General features: G+C 42.1%; 4 protein-coding genes across 5 annotated transcripts; 2 read left to right on the top strand and 2 right to left on the bottom strand.

Moving 5' to 3' along the window:
• The first annotated feature begins 776 nt into the window (after nucleotides 1–776).
• Nucleotides 777–1,790, top strand: LOC111600180 (farnesol dehydrogenase). Its single transcript, XM_023316182.2, has 2 exons — nucleotides 777–1,396; nucleotides 1,497–1,790. Exons 1-2 carry the CDS (start codon nucleotides 821–823, stop codon nucleotides 1,671–1,673), a joined length of 753 nt encoding a protein of 250 aa, XP_023171950.2. The 5' UTR covers nucleotides 777–820; the 3' UTR covers nucleotides 1,674–1,790.
• A 206-nt stretch (nucleotides 1,791–1,996) lies between these two features.
• LOC111600181 (C-type lectin 37Da-like) lies at nucleotides 1,997–2,898 on the bottom strand. The gene is made up of 2 exons (XM_023316183.2): nucleotides 2,808–2,898; nucleotides 1,997–2,752 (listed from the first exon to the last, which is right to left on the bottom strand). The coding sequence occupies exons 1-2, from the start codon at nucleotides 2,896–2,898 to the stop codon at nucleotides 2,298–2,300; spliced, it is 546 nt and encodes a 181-aa protein (XP_023171951.1). The 3' UTR covers nucleotides 1,997–2,297.
• A 7,833-nt stretch (nucleotides 2,899–10,731) lies between these two features.
• Nucleotides 10,732–19,392, bottom strand: LOC111600174 (cytoplasmic dynein 1 light intermediate chain 1). Of its 2 annotated transcripts, none has more exons than XM_023316168.2 (8): nucleotides 19,181–19,392; nucleotides 18,450–18,644; nucleotides 12,368–12,558; nucleotides 11,904–12,304; nucleotides 11,605–11,834; nucleotides 11,430–11,541; nucleotides 11,170–11,361; nucleotides 10,732–11,102 (listed from the first exon to the last, which is right to left on the bottom strand). In XM_023316168.2, the coding sequence occupies exons 2-8, from the start codon at nucleotides 18,551–18,553 to the stop codon at nucleotides 10,827–10,829; spliced, it is 1,506 nt and encodes a 501-aa protein (XP_023171936.1). In that variant the 5' UTR covers nucleotides 18,554–18,644; nucleotides 19,181–19,392; the 3' UTR covers nucleotides 10,732–10,826. The 2 variants fall into 2 exon arrangements, with proteins under 2 accessions (XP_023171936.1, XP_023171937.1); XM_023316169.2 differs by having other exon boundaries at nucleotides 18,450–18,641.
• On the top strand, nucleotides 13,630–16,886 carry LOC111600177 (armadillo repeat-containing protein 2). Its single transcript, XM_023316172.2, has 6 exons — nucleotides 13,630–14,149; nucleotides 14,209–14,476; nucleotides 14,590–14,727; nucleotides 14,822–15,444; nucleotides 15,514–15,694; nucleotides 15,765–16,886. Exons 1-6 carry the CDS (start codon nucleotides 13,767–13,769, stop codon nucleotides 16,884–16,886), a joined length of 2,715 nt encoding a protein of 904 aa, XP_023171940.2. The 5' UTR covers nucleotides 13,630–13,766.
• Nucleotides 19,393–19,416: the final 24 nt, after the last annotated feature.

The following is a 19,416-nucleotide window of genomic DNA, read 5'->3' as shown; positions in this document are numbered from 1 at the left end:
TTAATATATGCCACAAAATAATATGTAAGTAAAATGATATAAGAATTGCCGGAAGTTAAAAAGTATCAAACATTAGGTCACTGACTTTATTACAGCCTTTCTTGATAGCTGGAGAGCAGCAATCTTAGCCTAAAGTTAAACGACTTACGAACTATAATTATCTGCTAGTGCAGCTAACAGCATATGGTTATAGTTGAGCAGGTGAATGAACAACTTGTTAGAGCATCTAAGCTTTGAGTCGCATTAGACATGTTAATCGACTCTGAGTCAATTGTATATAAATATATATACAAATATATACCATATAATGAAAAAACGATCATTCATTAACTTATTCGAATATAGAGATTCTTTACTTCTATAATAATAAGCTTCCATCTGATGATTTCATTAATTTTCTAGAGGCGAATGGCAGACAATAAACACATTTGTAGCCCCTACAATACCTTTGACTATTGAGTCGGGTCAACAGGCAGAGAGGCAAGTGTCAAGTGATATGCATGTGCCCACAGTCGAGACTCAATTTAATTGAGCAGTTCTCGATGAGCATCAAGTCAACAGCTCGCAACGTAAGCCAACACTCGCTGTTTATCAATAAGCGCGACGAAGATTTTGATTGAGTTTGATAAGCGAACGGAAACGCGCAGGTGAAGACGAAGTCGAACGCGCACGCAAACCCACGCCCAGTAGCTGCACGCAAAGCGGTTACAAGTCGAACAATAGACTGACTAGCAGAGCGGCGATCTGTGATCGAACAACTATATAAGGCATCGGCTGCCAGCCGGAGAGGCTCAGAGCAACTTGAGCTATCTGTGCCAGCATGGAACGTTGGCAGAATCGTGTCGCTGTTGTGACGGGCACCAGCTCGGGCATTGGCTCGGCCATTGCCATGGATCTGGTCAATGCTGGTGTCATTGTCGTTGGGCTGGCGCGTCGCGTGGACCGAGTCAAGGAACTGCAGAAGTCATTGCCGGCCGAGCGCAGGGACCGGCTCATACCCATGCACTGTGACGTGGGCAGCGAGAGCTCGGTGAAGCAGGCATTCGATGCGATCGAAAACAAGCTGGGCGCCATCGATATACTGGTGAACAATGCGGGCACCCTGCAAAATGGCCGACTGGTGGACATGCCCATTGCGCTGGCCCAGCAGACGGTGCAGACGAACATCATGGGCATCATAAATTGCACGCAGCGCGCCTTCCGCTCGATGCAGCAGCGCAGCTTCGATGGCCACATCATTCTGATCAATAGCATCTTGGGCCACAAGCTGTTTGCTCCGCCGGCAACTGGTGCGCCGGAAATCAATGTATATCCGCCCAGCAAGCATGCGGTTACCGCTCTCGCCGAAATGTATCGTCAGGAGTTCATAGGCTTGGGTACGCGTATCAAGATAACGGTATGCCCGACTACTCTATACCCCATATACATGTGCATATATATTGATTGTTTGTCTATCAACTCTTTGATTGAAATACTATTCAATCATTCATTCACAGAGCATTAGCCCCGGCGTTACGGATACGGAAATTCTGCCGGATTGCATTCGTACTGCGTGCAGGAAGACAATGCTAAATTCTGAGGATATTTCTTCGGCCGTGCTGTTTACCCTTGCCACGCCGCCGCATATGCAGATCCACGAGATGATTATCAAGCCAGTGGGCGAGATTCTATAAGCCTTCTTAATACACAATATAACTCTGTGCATGCTTCTACCTTATTCCAGTTTTATTTTTATTTGAGCACCTTGCAATAAATTGGATTTCAAAGCACATCAATCAACCGGTTTATTTTTAATTATCATATAGAAACGAGTTTTAATAGGACTAAGCATGTGTCTACCCATTAGATATGCTGTCAAGATGCATGTTTATATAGCACAAAATTTATTAAATATCGTTTGACAGCTAGCCTGGTGGAACTAGGCATATAGAAATAGAAGAAATATTTAAAAGAAATATTAAAAATAACATCTAAAAATACTCTTTAAATTGTTATACCCCTTATCTGTCTCACTTCTACCACCTTTTAATTAAACTTCCTCTCTTACAGCCTGTGCTGTAGTATCTATCAAGCTTCTCTCTCTCACACTATCTCTCTCTCTTCTCTCTCCCGATCTCTCTCTCTGTCTCTCTCTACTCTCTACCGCCCTTTCAACCTCTATCTCCCTCATTTTTATTCCCACTACTTGCGTCATGCAGGTTCCGTCATTCACCCACTTTTTGCTTTCTCTTTCTTGCCCTCTCTCTCTAAGGACAGACTTTTCCAAGGACCGCATTTGCTCCTATCTAAAGTTACATTTACCAAATTATGAACGAAGCAGTTTGTGGTGGAGATGCCTCGCAAATATAGCGCAATTTGGCGGAGCAAGCAACATCATTCAAGCCGTCCGTTGGGGAATTAGCTGGACGCCAACCAAGCTCGTCGCAGTGTTCATTGTTCTTGTAATTGTCGGGATTATTGACGGTCCAAACGTTTATGTCCATTGGCTTGCCAGTAGCGAGCCACACATGTGATCCCTCCGAGCCCAGATCTGTGCCTGAGGTCCAATACCTATTTGTGTCCTTGATAGTCCTTCGATAGTCCATAATTAAAGACCATTCCTCTACAGTCTCGAAGCTAATCAGCTGGGCACTCATCTGACGGCAACTGGCAAATGCTTCGAACCAGTTCTTCGTTGTGTTCTCGAAGTAGTAAAAGCCAGTGCCGATCTTCAGGAACGGAGCAGTTGTAACATCCGTGTAGCTGGGCAAGCCTGAAGCGCACAGACCCTAAATTAACACAATCTACTTTTAATTTCATCCACCTACCTTCCTGGACGTAGGGTGTTATAGTATATGCCCAGGAGCATACACATAGCAATCCCGAAGTCAGAAATAAACGTGTTGAATATCTTAGCATTTTCAGTGCTCTGCATTGCGATTTGGGCTGCAAAGGGGCTTATATATGGGTCAGATTCGCAAAAGCTTGCATGTGGGGGAGATAAGAATGGTATTTACTGCTCAAATATTGAATTATTTAATTTCATTTAAGTAAGCAGAGTGCTCAACACACATTACGATGCTACGCTCGACCGCCTTCCACCACGTACTTAAAGAATTCTGTTGACAGCTTAACATAATTAGCGGCAAACTCTGATGGTCCATATATGTTATTAATTTGGACTTATTGCAAAACTCGTGTCAAAACTATTCCCCAAATACGCAATTATGCTGTGCAATAAATTGAATTTCTAGATATAATGACAGCCTAATTGCTGTTTGCGACAGCCGAGAATATGGATTGTGATTGAGAATGAGAGTGGAACGTAGAAAAAGTTTGCCCTCGGCAAAAGCTGGGCCGTCAAAACAACTTTGATGGCACACAGAGCACAGCTGGAGTGGGGCAAACACAAGACAGACAGACAGGCAGACAGATATAAGCATATACAAACATTGATAGATAGGCCAAAATGAATGGACAAAAGCCCAGACAAAAAAGCTCCATTCAAGACGAGATGCCCCAAAGCGAACCCATTTTAGCTCAAGTATCAATACCGAACAAATGCGATAAGAAAGACAACCAAAGGGTGACTCTACAGAACGAGGCGTGTCAGAATAAATCATTTTACTGTGGAACAAGCAAACACATAATGTTGTAAAGCATGCAGAATTAAGTCGACCTCTGATATCCTGCACTGAATGACGCTTAAAGGGCAATGACAATGACAATGACAATGACAATGACAATGACAATGACAATGACAATGACAATGACAATGACAATGACAATGACAATGACAATGACAATGACAATGACAATGACAATGAAAATGACAATGACAATGACAATGACAATGACAATGACAATGACAATGACAATGACAATGACAATGACAATGACAATGACAATGACAATGACAATGACAATGACAATGACAATGACAATGACAATGACAATGACAATGACAATGACAATGACAATGACAATGACAATGACAATGACAATGACAATGACAATGACAATGACAATGACAATGACAATGACAATGACAATGACAATGACAATGACAATGACAATGACAATGACAATGACAATGACAATGACAATGACAATGACAATGACAATGACAATGACAATGACAATGACAATGACAATGACAATGACAATGACAATGACAATGACAATGACAATGACAATGACAATGACAATGACAATGACAATGACAATGACAATGACAATGACAATGACAATGACAATGACAATGACAATGACAATGACAATGACAATGACAATGACAATGACAATGACAATGACAATGACAATGACAATGACAATGACAATGACAATGACAATGACAATGACAATGACAATGACAATGACAATGACAATGACAATGACAATGACAATGACAATGACAATGACAATGACAATGACAATGACAATGACAATGACAATGACAATGACAATGACAATGACAATGACAATGACAATGACAATGACAATGACAATGACAATGACAATGACAATGACAATGACAATGACAATGACAATGACAATGACAATGACAATGACAATGACAATGACAATGACAATGACAATGACAATGACAATGACAATGACAATGACAATGACAATGACAATGACAATGACAATGACAATGACAATGACAATAACAATGACAATGACAATGACAAGTAATGATTAAGTAGAGCTAATAGTATATATGTATATGCTGATATCATTATGCTGACATCATTGTTCATGACTTTCTTAATGGATAAATAATCCATTTATCTGTCCAATTAGAGTTGGCATTTTAGAGTTTCCATTGTGCCCGCATAGCATTCTACAAATGGCTTAAATAATTTTCTGTCTCTAATGACTTTAATTGACCATTTTTTTTGTTTGGCCGTCTTGCCAACGGAAATGTCAAAGGCACAACTGCAAATGACCGGATCCGACAACAATAAAGGCAAGAGCAAGACAATTGGAAAGCAACACAGAAAAGGCAGCTGAAAATAAAATTGCAATGGTCGAAAAGTGTCCTTAGGCAATGGGACGAGCCACTAAGACGTTAAGGCAAACGGTTGGCAATTACTTTCTATGGCCAATGCGAATGTCTGTTTGTGACCAAAACCGAGTGCAGCTCACATATCACAAGTGCCACATTTTATGCTCGAATTAAGTAAGTGAATAATATATATATATGTATATAGACATATATATGTGTGTCTGAGTGTGCGGTCTATGTGGCAACTCCATTTGTTGAGCAATTGTGGTGGCAGAGCAGCATGCTGATGCCTCAGCGTGGTCAGACGCCAGCAGGTGCCACTTCTGCATTTGATAATTTGCCTTTTGTACTCTTCAAATTTAATTCCAATTAAATTCAACAGCAATAAATTGCCTAGAAAACCTATTTATATCAATTATGCTAGAGTGTATACGTATCATATAGTATATGTATATCAGATCAGTTAAATAATATGCCCAGTCTGTGTAGGGTATTGCTTAATATGGCCGCCCTACGACAACAAATTTATGCAAATTTAATTAGATCGATTAATTTCCATAAAGCATACTGTAGCTGGTCTAACTCATTAATGTAAGTTGTGAATATATAAATATATGTATATAGTTTATATATACTATATATGTTTATATATATATATTATATTTTATACATATATCTGCCAAATATTTTGTGGTCGAAATTAACCGCAAAAATTTTATTTGAATTTATTTTTTACATGAATTATTTTCGCATTAACATTATTGTTGTGTGGTATATGCGGTGGTATGTCTGTGTGTGTGCGTGTGTATGTGTGTGCATCGTCTGTATTATCTATCAGAGCTATACACAGCTGTGTATAAACATCAACTAAATGGAAACGCAGTTTGTCTGTCGGTTTGGATATCGAAATTGATGCATATGAAAAATAGATTTTGTTTTTTTTTTTCTAAATCTGATTAATTGTTGTAAATTACTTTATTGCTCAGAAAAAATGGAATTTATTATTCATTATTAATTGCCCAATTAAATGATCCAAGTTTGAAACGTGCGTGTGCGAAACTTTAAGTAATTATTAGCTTTCGGCAAACAAATGCAATTAAATTACCAAATTGATAGATCGATTATGAATGACATCACAAATGAGGTATTGGATATTGCCCATTGTATTATTAGCTGTGAAGTTCATATAGGAATTTCGCTTGGCTCCCAACTGGCTTCACGCACTTCAAGCACTGCACGAGTTTTAGCCTTTCTATGCACTTCTCATAATTTCCCAGTCTCGTCATCTCTTCACTCTGTCTCTGTCTCTCTCTCTTTTTCTCTATTCTCTCTCTGCCTCTGTCTGTCTCTCTCTCTCTCTTCTGTTCTTCGCTTTCTCTAGCTCTAGTTGCGAGCAGCTAAAGCAATTAGAGAGAAAATCTGAATGATTAATGCCCCGATCGAAAAAATATATATTTTAAGGCAATATTTTATGTTGAAGAATATATCTATTAAGATAATTTAATGGTATTCAGTGGAGCAACCAAATGCACAAAACCAAACAGACACAGATACACATAAATATGCAAGAGCACACTCTGTTTGTGTGTGTGTGTGGTCCATGCAGCAGAACATCAAATCAAAATCAATGTCAATATTGAGCCAAGTTCGAACTGGCAAGTGGCAAAGCTCGGCATAGCTGGCAATAAGCGAGATGAGCACGTAGCAAGCGGCTGCCGTCTTTCAGGATTAAGCACGGGACACTGCAGCAGGAAGCGAGCGAAGCAGCAGCAACACACAATTTCACAACATTCAAAAAGCGCAAGCAAGGCTGTGAGCTGAAACAATAAGAGTATCAGAACTAAGTGGCAGACGCAGACGATCAGGAGAGCAGAGGCATTGGGGCAATGGGGGAGAGGCGGTGGCGATGGCGGTGGCGGTGGCAACGGCGTCATCATTTATCAAGTGCGCGCACACACAAAGGTCAAGTAAAGTGTTATCCTTGCAGCTATCAAGGCAAACATGGCCCAGCTAAACATCTGGCAGCTGTTCCTTTGACGCCAGGCGTTTTCTTTCTTTTCATATTTCCTGCCTGCCAAGCCAGGCCTTGAACGCACACACATGTATGCCGCTTGACGTTTTGTGAAAATCATTATCGAAATGAAAATATCAATGATGTGAAAATGTTATGGCCTGCCGCTGCCTTTGAAACTGGATAATCATTGGCAGCGGCAGGCACGCTGACAGCAACTGGAACATCATTAATAAAAGCCTCCACATCAAAGCCATCGCCAGCCCTTGCCAACAGCTAACAGCTCTCCCTACAAAGCGATGGGCACAATTTTCGACTCTTGTATTTCCATTTCCATTTAGCCATCTACATTTCATTCTTAGCTATAGTCAAATTCGCGCTTATTAATTGATTTTCACTTGTGCGAAGAAAAAAGTTAAGTCAATTGTATAATCACAATGGGAATATGCGAGGTCTGCGCGAAAAGTAACGCGAATTTGAAAACAAAAAAATATATTAATGATGCCGCTAACTCCGTAGTCCCTAGACCTAGTTCCCTGTGACGTTTGCTTGTTATCGAAACTGAAGAGGCCCATCAAGGAGATAAAGACGACATCGAAAGAGCAGCTGAAACAAAACTATAAAAAATATATTTTGAAGTGCTTAAAGAATTTGAATACTTTGCAGGCGACAAAATAGATTTTAATAAGAAAAAAGAACACAAAATACATACTACTTTTCAAACAGACCTTGTATAATCTACCTACGTTTTCATCATAATATCCTTTAAAGAAATTTCAAATACTATTATTATAATTGTTATAAAAATATGCCTACGATTTTATATATAAATTTAAGAACTTTATAAGAAACAATAAAAAATAAAAAATCATAAATAGAATATATTTTATATATATATAAGAAAATGAACATATTATATATATATATATATATATATATATATATATAAATATTTATATTTGGAGAGATCAGAAAAAGAACACATTTCATACATATATATTTTTTTCCGATTCTGATATATAGCAACAATTTTGGCTCTTAGGGCACCTACAAAAATAGGACACAAAATAAAAAAAATGTATTTAGACTTGGTTTTGTTTCGATGATTTAATTCCGTTCAAAAAATTAACAAACATAAAAATTTCCAAAAATTTAGCTCAACTACGAAACAAACTTGAATTGCATCTTTTAGACGCAAGCTTTTGTGGGCGGCTGCTGCACGAGTCGCCTGTCCTCCCAGAATGCAACCCTGACATGGATGGAATCAAAGATATATGTGTATGGATGATTATGGAACCAGTACGGAAGCCTTGGAATCTGTAAATGAAATAATGCTTAGAGAACATAAGCGAAAAATACATGCGTGTCTGTCTATGGAATGATAATGAATGATAAGAAAGCGACATTTCTCTCTGATAAAAATACATTTGTTGTTTTTTTAATCTGTTATAAACTCACTAGCAAATAGTTTATGCATATATTTTTAATATATATTTTTTATTTCTTTTCTTTTTGTAAATTTTTTAATTAAATTTGAAATATTTTCAATGCTGCTGTTATTGCATTTGATACTTTTTTTTTGTATATATTTAAATGTATAAATTAACATTAGATTTCGTTCGGGATGCACATAAATAGTTTTTGTTGTTGTTGTAGTCAGTGTACTTCTGAATTTATTGCAGAATAAATACAATATATGTGTGTGTATGTATGTATATATTCAGTTTATACTCAATTGAAATGTATGTGTGTTGCACAATAATTCGTAATACAATAGTTTTTTTATAAGCAATAATTTTGTTTATACAAAAAATTAGATTCTGTAGCAACAATTTATGTTAAGGATATCGTGTTTTACAATTATCATTCTTGTCGCTTCTATTGAGACGCACAGCATAGAGCGAGAGGCATACAGCAAGCTGTGTAAAAGTGACAAAGATATCAAATGCTGGGGCAGAGCCAGCGGTCGAGTCAAGGCATATGGCAAAGTGTTTGAGTTTAAATTGGAAACGATTTGATTGGGATTGTTGTTAGCGAGGCTGAAGCTTTTATTCTGGCCTAATTTACAAAAGTACAAACGTCATCCCCACTCGCTCTGTTAACTGTTACAATTTTTGATAATGTTTTTACACATTTCGATACTTGCGGTTAAAAATAAAATACAATCAATAACCAATTTCGCTGAGTAAGTGTTAATTGATCAATGAATGTATATCGTCTTTCTTTATAATGTGCAATTGTATATATATACGTTATATACATATTTATATATATATATTTGCATATTTGTATATAGTTTCTACAATGTTATTGAACATCGGGCCGGGCGTATTGTGGCGATGGCTCTTGAGTACATTATTTCGCTTGACTTTCAACATAAAAAGGATTTTCCGCAAAGTTCATTTTGTTGTTTAAAACTGCTTAGTAAAATTAATTCACAATATTAAATATCTTCTTTTTTTCTCGTTTTTGTTTTAGTATTTGTTTTAGTTTCATTTTTTTTTTACTGTTATTTACTCTCATTACTCGATATTAATTAAACGCGTGTGGCTTTGAGCGAGAAAAAAAAAATAATCAGACTATATTAAAATCAAAAGTTTTTGTTTTAAATAATTACAAAGAAAAACACAAGGCGCAACATTCGGGGCTTATCTCCTGTTCATTTAAATACTTATTTAAATTAGCTTATGCTTGTTTTTCATGTTGCGTTTTCTGCTGTTCCTCTTCGCCTTATTTTGTTGCTGAAGGAAGCTCAACAATAAAATCTCCGTAACAAATACTACATAAAGCCAGTGTGTGTGTGTAATTAATTAATATAATTAAAAAGTACATACAAGCTATCAACTACAGTTAGTTGTGTGTGTGTGTGTGGGTTTAGGTGTGTATAAGCAGTTGCCAAGCCTTTTGGGCGCTTTGGGCATTGGACTTTTTGAATCTCTCAGCGCACAACAGAGTTTCACAATTGTCGCATTTTTAAATACATTTTCAAAATTACAAAGTTTAAATAATTTAAATATACACACATGTGGCCCCAGACTATGCTTAAACACAGATGAAAAAAATATCAATATATATATATAATTATATATATATCTGCGTATGTGTATATAAATTTATAGAATAAGCACATACATGCCGAAGTGGAGAAGCATGTCGAGGAAGCGCTGTCCCCTCTCGAAATGTTTACACTTACTCGCTTAGCTAAACTCTTTTCTTCATTGTTTTTTCTCTTTTGTCTTATTTATATTTGCTGTTTTTTCTTTTTGTTTTGTTTTTATAATATTTGTTTGTAATGCGTAATCTACATATTACCCAGCTCACGTAAGAAATACCAACATACAGCGAACGATACACATTCAATGCAAAACACAACTTATTAACAAATCATTTAAACATTTGATGTCTGTGGAATTCAAGCGAAATATGTTTTTTTTTTTCGTTTTTAATTTGACTTCGGCATGGCCCAAACAGCTGGCCAACATCATTTAGCTCATTGTATGTGCTGCAGAAGTTTGCCCAGATGTTTAGTTATCTTAATAGCCATGGAAGAGTTCTGATCTGCAGGGTATGTAAAGTCCTCTAGTTTTATTTACGAGTCTGTGCACATGAGTTCCCTTCCGATTTATATTGTTGTGTATGTGTTGCTGACACTACCCTGTTGATGCGCAGTTGCTGTTGTTGTTTATTTTTGTGATTGTTGTTGATGTCGTTGTTGCTGCTGCTGTTGATGTTTTTATTGTTGTTGTTGTTGTAGTTTTTATAGTTGTAGTTTTTATAGTTGTTGTTGTTGCTTCTACTGATGTTGCTTGCATGGTAACTACGCCTTCAACACTCACTTTGGGACAGATCAATATCCTTTTTAACGCTGCGCGCCAAACGATCCAGCTCAGCGGCCGCATCGGATCGAACCGATATCTTCTCGGCCGTCAAAAGAGAATCGGTGCCATTGGAGGTACGTGGCGTGCCTACGCCGCCACCAGGACTGGCTGCGCCCGCCGGTCCACCAGCTGGTCCGCCCGACTTTTTATGCAACAACGAATTAAAGAAGTTGGCCAGCACACCTTCGCCGCCGGGCGTAGCAGGCGTTAGCTTGGGATCAATCTGCAATTCCGAATAGGCAAATATGATGAGGAATGTCTGATTGATTAGCACATCGCTAAACACTCACCTTTTTGGGCGAACTTTGACCGGCGCTGCCGGGTGTGCGTGGTCCGCTTTTGTTGGCGCCAGCGCTAGCGCCCTGCGATCGCAATGGCGACTCGCCACGCACCTGGCCGCCTTGCTTGAGTATCTCCTGCTGGCGTGCCAGGAAGGCCTGCTCGTCCTCGGTCTGCACCTCCGCTTCGCGATTGGAAACGGCCTGCCACAACAAATAGAGACGAATATTAATATAAGCTAAGAATTATACAGTTTATAGTCTAGAATTACCTTTCGTGTGGGCGGCGCCTTGATTATATCTGTGTAATGATTCTCGGCCTTGACCGCATGCATGTTCTCATATAGAATACTTATTTTCTTCAGGCTATCCCAACCCGCCGGACTATAAAATGAATATCAAATGATGATCTAAGCATAATGAAGATATCAAGAATGGGATCCTTACATGAGCACCGCATCCTTTTCAACGACTAGCGCTGGCGTACGGAATGGTAAGCCATAAATTCGATGCGTTAGATATTTATAAAGGAGATCACAGTTTTTGTCCTCTTTCACGCTCGTGTAAAAGAGCGAAGTGCCGTGCCGCAGACAGAAGTTTCGTATCCATTGCTGTATGAAATCGAAATGCTCGTCGCGGTACTCATACTCCTTCTCCAGTGTTGACATGTAGTCCGTCTGTGCGGGGAATACATACATTAAGAGTTTAAGCAAATGGCTGATCTATGTGTGAGTTCATTGACGCACCTTTGTGACCACAACAACAATGTCCAGGCCCAGATTTGTAATTAGTGCGTCCTCTGTCAGCGGCAACAGATCATCCTCATCGATCGAATTGTTGTGCATGGTGCGTTTAACAGGTGAGCCGGGATCCAAGTCATCTCCCACCTCACAGTAGCTTTGCCACGTCGTTGCTAAGCGCTGGCGTGCCGCCTCCTTCTCTTTGGGATCTAATTGCAGGCTCTCAATGTGCTGGGCAAGCACCTTGATCCATTGATTGAGCTGCTCGAGCCAGCCCCATGGCTGTGTCATCGAGACTGTTAATATGACGAGGGTGTGTGCATAGTTCGTTTCGTTTAGCGCATAATGCAGCAGATTTGTGTGTCCTGGATCGCCATCCAGTACCCAAACGCTGAGGCGCGTCATATCTGCAATCGAAGCAACAATTATCAATTAACTTTCTTATTCAAATTAAGCTAATACCCACATACCGTCTCTGTACTCATCCTTGACATCAATGTAGGCATACTCCAGGCCAGAACCCTTCTTCGGATCCTCGACGCCCTGCAGCTTCGCAATGAGCGTCGTCTTACCAGTGGCATTATCGCCTAATACTAGTACAGATTTATTTGATGGTAGTTTTGTGCTGCCTTGTGTTTGTACTTCATTCAATATCGCTGACCTGTAACGAGCAAATGAAATTGGGTCATTATTCCGTTGGCTATCAAATTTCTGCAATCTACATTAATGCCGTTTCAATTTTGTGTCACCAGCAGCTAGGGTCAATCCGTAACCATAGCCCCTAGCCCATGTCAATGCCCATGCCCTTAGCCGTATCCGTAGACCAGCAGCTATAAACCACAATTCTCAATACTGTGCCATGCCACGCAATCAAACTAATTGCATACCTTTGCTATTTATGAGGTCGACGTTGTTCCTTTGTATATGCACACACACACACACATATACACACACATGCACACACTCATATATTCTAGTTTTTCAACAGAAAATTTCCGCAATTCAATTAAATTGAATTAAATATTCCAATTGAAAATTGTCCTTTGCTAACTGAGTCACCAAGTGGTGGGTGATTTGCTGGCCAACTTAATGATCAAATGGCCAACTAACTGACTGACTGTCTGACTAGCTGTTTGACATGCAAATGACGGTAACTCAATTGGCTAAACTGGACGTTGGCGCCTTCGTGCCAAAAATTGCGTACTGCGAATATCGATTGCCCGATTTCTCACTTTTAGCTTTATTACATTCGTTTCTATTGAATTTTCAAAGGTGTTGCACAGTGCACAGTGCTCGAAAACCTATAGAATATGCTTTAACTGAAGTTTGCTTTATGTTTGAAATCTATTTGGATAGGATTCTGAAATTTGCATATGATTCCTTTGATTATTGAATTAAGTCCTTAGAAAATAGATAAAAGAAGAAAAAAAACAAATTTTTTATCTTTAATTCTTTTTGGAAAGAGAGTTTTGTCTCACTGTGTCTTAGCTGTCATTTGACTAGCGAGGGCAGCGGTGGCTCAAGCGGGGGTTGGCTAGCTCACTCGCTTCGCACAGTCGACATGCAAACAACCCGGCAGCAGTGCCCACCCCTCGGCTGTGCCCAGTCTAGTTCCAGCCTGGTTGGCATGGTGCACGAAAGGCCCAAACGAAAAATATTTTCCAAGCTTTCAAAGTTCGCCTGAATGGCTGACTGGCAGGCCAATAGGCCAGGCAGGAGGCAAGACGTTTGGCATTAGCTTCGCGCACTTTGGCCGCGCCACGCGTAAAAACTGGACCACAAATATATTGAACCGGGCAACAGTCCGCAAATCGAAAGATTCAAGCGCTCCAATTCTGTCTAGCATAGAAATTGTTATTCATTGCCAGAATGAGTTTGCTGCTGAAGCGACGGTCGCGCAGCGAGACGCGTGCTCAGCCAACACCAGCGGCGGCGGCAGCAGCAACAGAAGCGCCAACAAACAAACAAGAGACAACAAGAAAGGAACAACAACAAAAGGACAAAGAACCTACCATACAACACCTGGGTCTGGGCATGGGAATGGGCAGACGCAAGACATCCGCTGAGCTCATCAGCGAAGCCAAACTATATCTGGGCGACCTGTCCACGGCAACGGCAGCAGCAGCGGCCCCAATGACAGCAGCCGGCGGTGCCCGCTTGGTCAGCACAAGGCGTCCCATAACGCCACGCGAGCCCGGCCGTGTGCTCTACGGCAAGGTGGCATTGGCCGGCCGTCCGCCCAGCGCCTTCTCGTAAGTATATCAAACAACCTCTCGCTCTCTCAATCGACAAGTTTCTACTCTTTACGCAGCATGCGATATCTGCAGAATGAGAATCATAAGCCCTTGACGCCGCCAACACCAGCTGCCGGCACGGAGCTCTTATTGAATCGTCGCAATGTGGATGCCAAGCCACGTCAATTGCCCGCATTGCCGGGCGCTGCGGCAGACACCGCCAGACCACCCACGCGCAATGGCGCTCTGTTGGGCCAGTGCAGCTCCGAGATGCTCATCGAGATGCTGAAGCAGCATGCCGGTCTCAAGGATTGCAGTGACGAGACAGTGCAGCACATCAATGCGGTAAATGAAGTCAGCAGCGCTGAAGCAAAGCTCACGATACTCAACTCTTTTGCTGTCTCTCTCCCTCTCTTTCTCTCCCTCACGCTCTCTGTCTGTCGCACTGCTGGCTCCAGATTTTGCTAGAGCTGTATACGCGTGTGCATAAGCAGGAGCGCAACTTCAAGCGTGCCTTCATCCTGGGCGGACTCTATGGCCTGGTCGAGTGCACGTCGCCACGAATTCTGCTGGCTGTGGCACGTGTTGTCCTGGCGGTAAGTGTGTGTCAGCCGTTTATCGATAAACGATAAATGCCGCAGCGATAATCAATGTTCTCTCTCGAATTAAATCTTCTCCTTTTTTGTACAGTTACGCGTCACGGGCAGCAATTTGACAGGCGCCTGCAAGCTCATCTTTAAGGTAGCTCGCCACGAGCAGCACGACGTTCTGTTCCACGAGAACGATGTGCTGGAGCTGCTGATCGATGGCCTGGGCCACGCTTCGCCGTTGGACGATCCGGAGGCCTGCATTTATGCCTATGGCTGCATACGATTTCTCACCGCCAGCAATGCCCAGGAGCGCGACGATGCGCTCAATCGCAATTGGGCCGCTGGCCTCGAGGAGCTAACGTCGCCGCCGACGCACGCAGCTATAGCAGCAGCGACAGCATTGAGCACATCGAGTGCGCCCGACACGCGCAAGCTAAATGGCCAACAGACGCTGGTTTCCCGCCTGGCACGCCATGGCGCTGTCGAACTTATGATTCTGCATCTGCAGATGCTGAACGAGGCGGGCGCCACGCGTCGCCTCAGCGGTCCGCCGCTGCACACGCTCTATCAGTTGTCGGCGGCACTGCGCGCTCTCGCCGATGTGGCCCAGCAGCAGCAGCGGCTCCAGCTGCAGCTGCAGCTGGCCTGTCCGCATTTAATACGCGCCGCCGAGGTCTCCATGGGCGAGCTGGAGGTGCAAGCGAACGTGGTGCGCACGCTGAGGTAAGCAAACGGCTCATTGCTGTAAATTTCAATCCCATTGATTTCCGCCTTTCCCTCTGTCTCGGTCAGCGTATTATCCGAGGATGTGGAGTGCTGTGAGACGCTGCTTAACTATGCAGCTCGCATTGGTCTGCTACTCGGTCCCTACTCCAAGGGCGGCAAGTGCAGCGAGCGTCTGCTGGCCGTGCTCAGTCGCCTCGGCTACATGTTGGGCAACATTTTGGCCAAGCACGAATCGGCGCGCGTCCAGGTCTGTGTTCAACACCTCTATAACATATGTAGATCAATATATATGTGATCATAATTCTTTGCCTTTGCAGTACTATCACAACGATGTGGCCATGGAGTATCTGTTGAATGTGCTGCAAGAGCTAAGCGAACGACCGCTGGCCAGCGAAGCCCTGCTGGATGCCCAAATCAAGCTGATCCGTGTCGTGGCCAATATGAGCGTCAATGCGGATGTTGGCGCTGGTCTGGGCAATGTTCACGCTCTGGGGGCTGTTCTTTTCCGGCTGCTGCAGAATACAACGGTTGCCCTGGATACCAAATCCACTGAATCCGCACAGCCTGCCGAGCTGCTGGAGCTGTTGCATGCCACGCTTGGCGCCTTACACAATCTGTGTTTCTATCAGGACAACCAAACGACAACGCCAGCAGCAGCAACGACGGCGACTCCAGTTCCAACTCCAACGCCGGCGGCCGGCTCGCTGCAGAGTCTCATCGCTGAGCTGTCGACCGCTTTGGCAGCTACTCTGAAACGCTGTCAGTCTCAATATGTGCCCACCAAGGTGGAGCTGGCCCGTGTCCTAGGCAATCTGACACGCAACGAGCTGGCGCGTCGCTGTTTCTGTGCCGCTGGCGGCTTGCCACTGATTGTGCAGCAGCTAACGCGGCAGGCGAACGGCCGGGACTATGAGCTGCGCACCTGCGCCATTGGAGTGCTGGTCAATCTGCTGGGCGATGGCGAGCAGCGGGCGCCTTTTTTGCAATTGCGCGGCGCCGAGCTGCTGGCGCTGCTGTTGCGCGGCGCACTGGAGCAGGAGGATTGGTTTCTGGCCAACATCGTGTGTCAGGCGATGTGGAATCTACTCATCGATGCCCAATGCGCGACAGCCCTGTGTCATAGTGGCAGCATTCTCGACGAGGTCAGCGATCTGTTGGCTGACTATTTGGATGAGGAGCGTTTGACAACTGGCGACGAAGCCAACGACGATGATCCGGAACAGGAACAGCAACCAGGAAAGGAGCGTCAACCAGAACCGGATACAGATTTAGAGCCGGAGGCGGCTCCAGATGCCTTATGGGAGGATTTTGCGCTGGTTGCTACCGATTTGCTGGAGAGAATTCAAAACAATTTCGACAAACAGCAACGGCAAGCGACACACATCGATAACGATGACAACGACAACGATAACGACGATGTCTTTATCGATAAAATGTAAAACAATATCTCAAATTAACAAATATATACAAATATCGATAAATATCGATTCGAAAACTAGATGGTCGACTTTAAAATATAGATAAATAACGATTTGAAGCTGTCAATAGCTATAAATAGGACCACTACTGCTGCAATATATCAGATGTCTATTAACTATCGATTCTCATCGATTACAGACACACATATATACTATAAACTATTTAAGAAATATGTTTAATTCACATTTGTATATTCTTAGAAAATTAACAATAATCGATTGATATCGATCTTGTAGCATTATTAATGATCACTACCAAATTTTCAATTATATATCAATGGATGATTAAATTTTATTATAATTCTAAGCTAACCCAGTGTAATAGCCTTTGAAATTCAATAACTCTAGACATTAGTAAGGAATATGATACGAGTTTAGTAAAATAAATAAAAATAAACCTACTTCGATAAGTGCAATATGTTTATGCAAGCCAAATGTAAGCAGCAACCACACATTAAGAAAACCATTAATTCTTTAATCTACAAAATTGCATTGATAGCGGACATTTCTCGAAATAAATTGCATGTTTTACTCATTTCTCGTTAATGTAAATAGAGTTTTACACATGTTTTGCGAAGCTTTCGAAATCGATCTGCGCCAAAAGGTGTTTTGCACATGCGCGCCCCCTAACGGCTGGCTAGCAACGTACATATGTACGTATTTAAACGATGACAACATCATCACCACACATAAGCACGCACACGCACAGAGTCGACTTAAAGCAAGTCTTCGCTCATTGGGCAATGCAAATTCCAATTGGATTGTCAACAGTCTAAATGGAGTCGAACTATCGATAGCTCGGCTTATGGCTGTATGCTTACGCGTGTGTGTGTGCCTTGCCTATTAGACATAACACAAATTGATAAAGCAAAAGGTGCGCGCTGTCGACTGCGCAGCCGGCGGCGCTGCCCTCGATTTGGCTGCTTTATGAATCATTCGCTAGTTCACGCTCACCCTCTCTCACTCCCGCACTCTGTCGCACTCTTTCACACACACACACATACGCATCGAGCTTTTGTTTTTAGCATTTAGTTTGTGTTTATGCCACAAATCTATTAAAAATTTGGCACAAGAGAAAATTGCCAAAATACAAACATATATATATATATATGTATATATATATAATGCGCATGTGCGTACAGGTGTGTGTGCGTGTGTGTATGTGTGAGCCAAACGTGGTTTGAGGTTAGGCGAATCAAGGTACAAAATGACAACATGCACTAAATTTAAGAGCGGCATAAAATCAGCTGCTTTATTTGCCTCGCCATCCCATAACAATTGTTGTGGGTGTGGCAGGTGGCAATTGTAGCCGGCTCCCACACACACCGATACCGAGCACAAGCGAGATAACAGTTGCCAAAAGAAATATTGCAAACGTCAGCTAAAGAAAGTCAAAAAAAAAAGTAGATAGCCAATAGCAGCTGTTTTGCCAAGAGCAATTTGCTTGTCATATGTTAAATGTCTGAATCCGCACAGACGCACACTCAGTCACATATATATGGATTCTTATTGAGCCCAACTCACCAGAGGTTCTCCTTGTCGGCAGCGGCATCCTTCTTCTTCGTCGTAAAGGATGATGTCAGCGCATTGCTGCCCGTCATCGTTTGCGTGACGCTATCCAATGCCATTGCAGTTGTTTGATTATTAACTGCGCTCCTGGCGACCTCTTGGCCTCTCGATTGCTATTGCCTGTTCCTTGGGTCAGTCAGTGGGCAGCTGCTGCAGGATGCACGGAAAACGTTAGACCAGCACACACACGCACACACACACAACAGCAATGACAACAAAAACAAAAAACTGCAACCGAGTTGCATTGAACTTGAAAGACAACGGGCAACGGACAGCCGACAACGACTGCAGTTGCAAGGTGTCTGTCAGAAACGCCTACGCCAGCAGCGACGCTTCCGCTACTCCGTTTTGTTTGCGTTTATGGTTACGTTACAGCAGAACAACATCAGCACCAGCAACAGCAGCAGCAGCAGCGACAGCAACAGTAGCAGCAGCAGCTGCTGCGACGTCGACGTCGACTTCGCGATTTGAGTGAATGACAAACGCGCAGATTATGTCTATTTAAATATTTTATTGTTGCAGCTAGTTTTATGTACGGACTTATTACGCAGCTACTGACGATGCTGCTGCTGCTGGCACCGTCTGGCTAGCTGGCTGACTGACCGTCTCTCTGTCTCTATGAACAATTCGCAAAATTTCTTTACGTTGCTTTGTTGTTTTTTTTTTACTCTTTTTTTCCTACGTACTGCAGCTTTTACTAGAGTTATTTTTGTGCACTCCGCTAGTAGATGTGATCCGTGGCACTAAATTTGCTGTTTAGCGTCTGAGTTGCTGCATCTGACGTTAGTTACTTTGTTTTGAGTTTTTATTGAATAAAAAATAACAACAAAAAATATACGCCCGATATTAAGATGATGAATTTTTCGCTGAAATAATACAACGAAACTAGACACAGTGTGTACACACAGCGCTGTAATAGGAA

The sequence above is a fragment of the Drosophila hydei genome, unplaced genomic scaffold (genome assembly GCF_003285905.1).
Source record: "Drosophila hydei strain 15085-1641.00,03,60 unplaced genomic scaffold, DhydRS2 tig00000232-arrow-arrow-pilon, whole genome shotgun sequence".
Classification (NCBI taxonomy): Eukaryota; Metazoa; Arthropoda; class Insecta; order Diptera; family Drosophilidae; genus Drosophila; species Drosophila hydei.
The sequence above is the reverse complement of the archived record's forward strand: the minus strand, read 5'-3'. Positions and strand labels throughout refer to the sequence as shown.

Bases quoted from the DNA above. Each gene is read 5' to 3' on its own strand.
- LOC111600174 (XM_023316168.2), bottom strand. From the start codon at position 18,553: ATGGCATTGGATAGCGTCACGCAAACGATGACGGGCAGCAATGCGCTG. The intron at 11,835-11,903 runs GTGCGTCAATGA...TTCCCCGCACAG, and splicing joins TTGTTGTTGTGGTCACAAAG to ACGGACTACATGTCAACACT. The intron at 11,103-11,169 runs GTGAGTGTTTAG...TCGGAATTGCAG, and splicing joins GTCAAAGTTCGCCCAAAAAG to ATTGATCCCAAGCTAACGCC.
- LOC111600180 (XM_023316182.2), top strand. From the start codon at position 821: ATGGAACGTTGGCAGAATCGTGTCGCTGTTGTGACGGGCACCAGCTCG. The intron at 1,397-1,496 runs GTATGCCCGACT...ATTCATTCACAG, and splicing joins GTACGCGTATCAAGATAACG to AGCATTAGCCCCGGCGTTAC.
- LOC111600177 (XM_023316172.2), top strand. From the start codon at position 13,767: ATGAGTTTGCTGCTGAAGCGACGGTCGCGCAGCGAGACGCGTGCTCAG. The intron at 14,477-14,589 runs GTAAATGAAGTC...TGCTGGCTCCAG, and splicing joins CAGTGCAGCACATCAATGCG to ATTTTGCTAGAGCTGTATAC. The intron at 14,728-14,821 runs GTAAGTGTGTGT...TTTTTTGTACAG, and splicing joins TGGCACGTGTTGTCCTGGCG to TTACGCGTCACGGGCAGCAA.
- LOC111600181 (XM_023316183.2), bottom strand. From the start codon at position 2,898: ATGCTAAGATATTCAACACGTTTATTTCTGACTTCGGGATTGCTATGT. The intron at 2,753-2,807 runs GTAGGTGGATGA...TGTGCGCTTCAG, and splicing joins AACACCCTACGTCCAGGAAG to GCTTGCCCAGCTACACGGAT.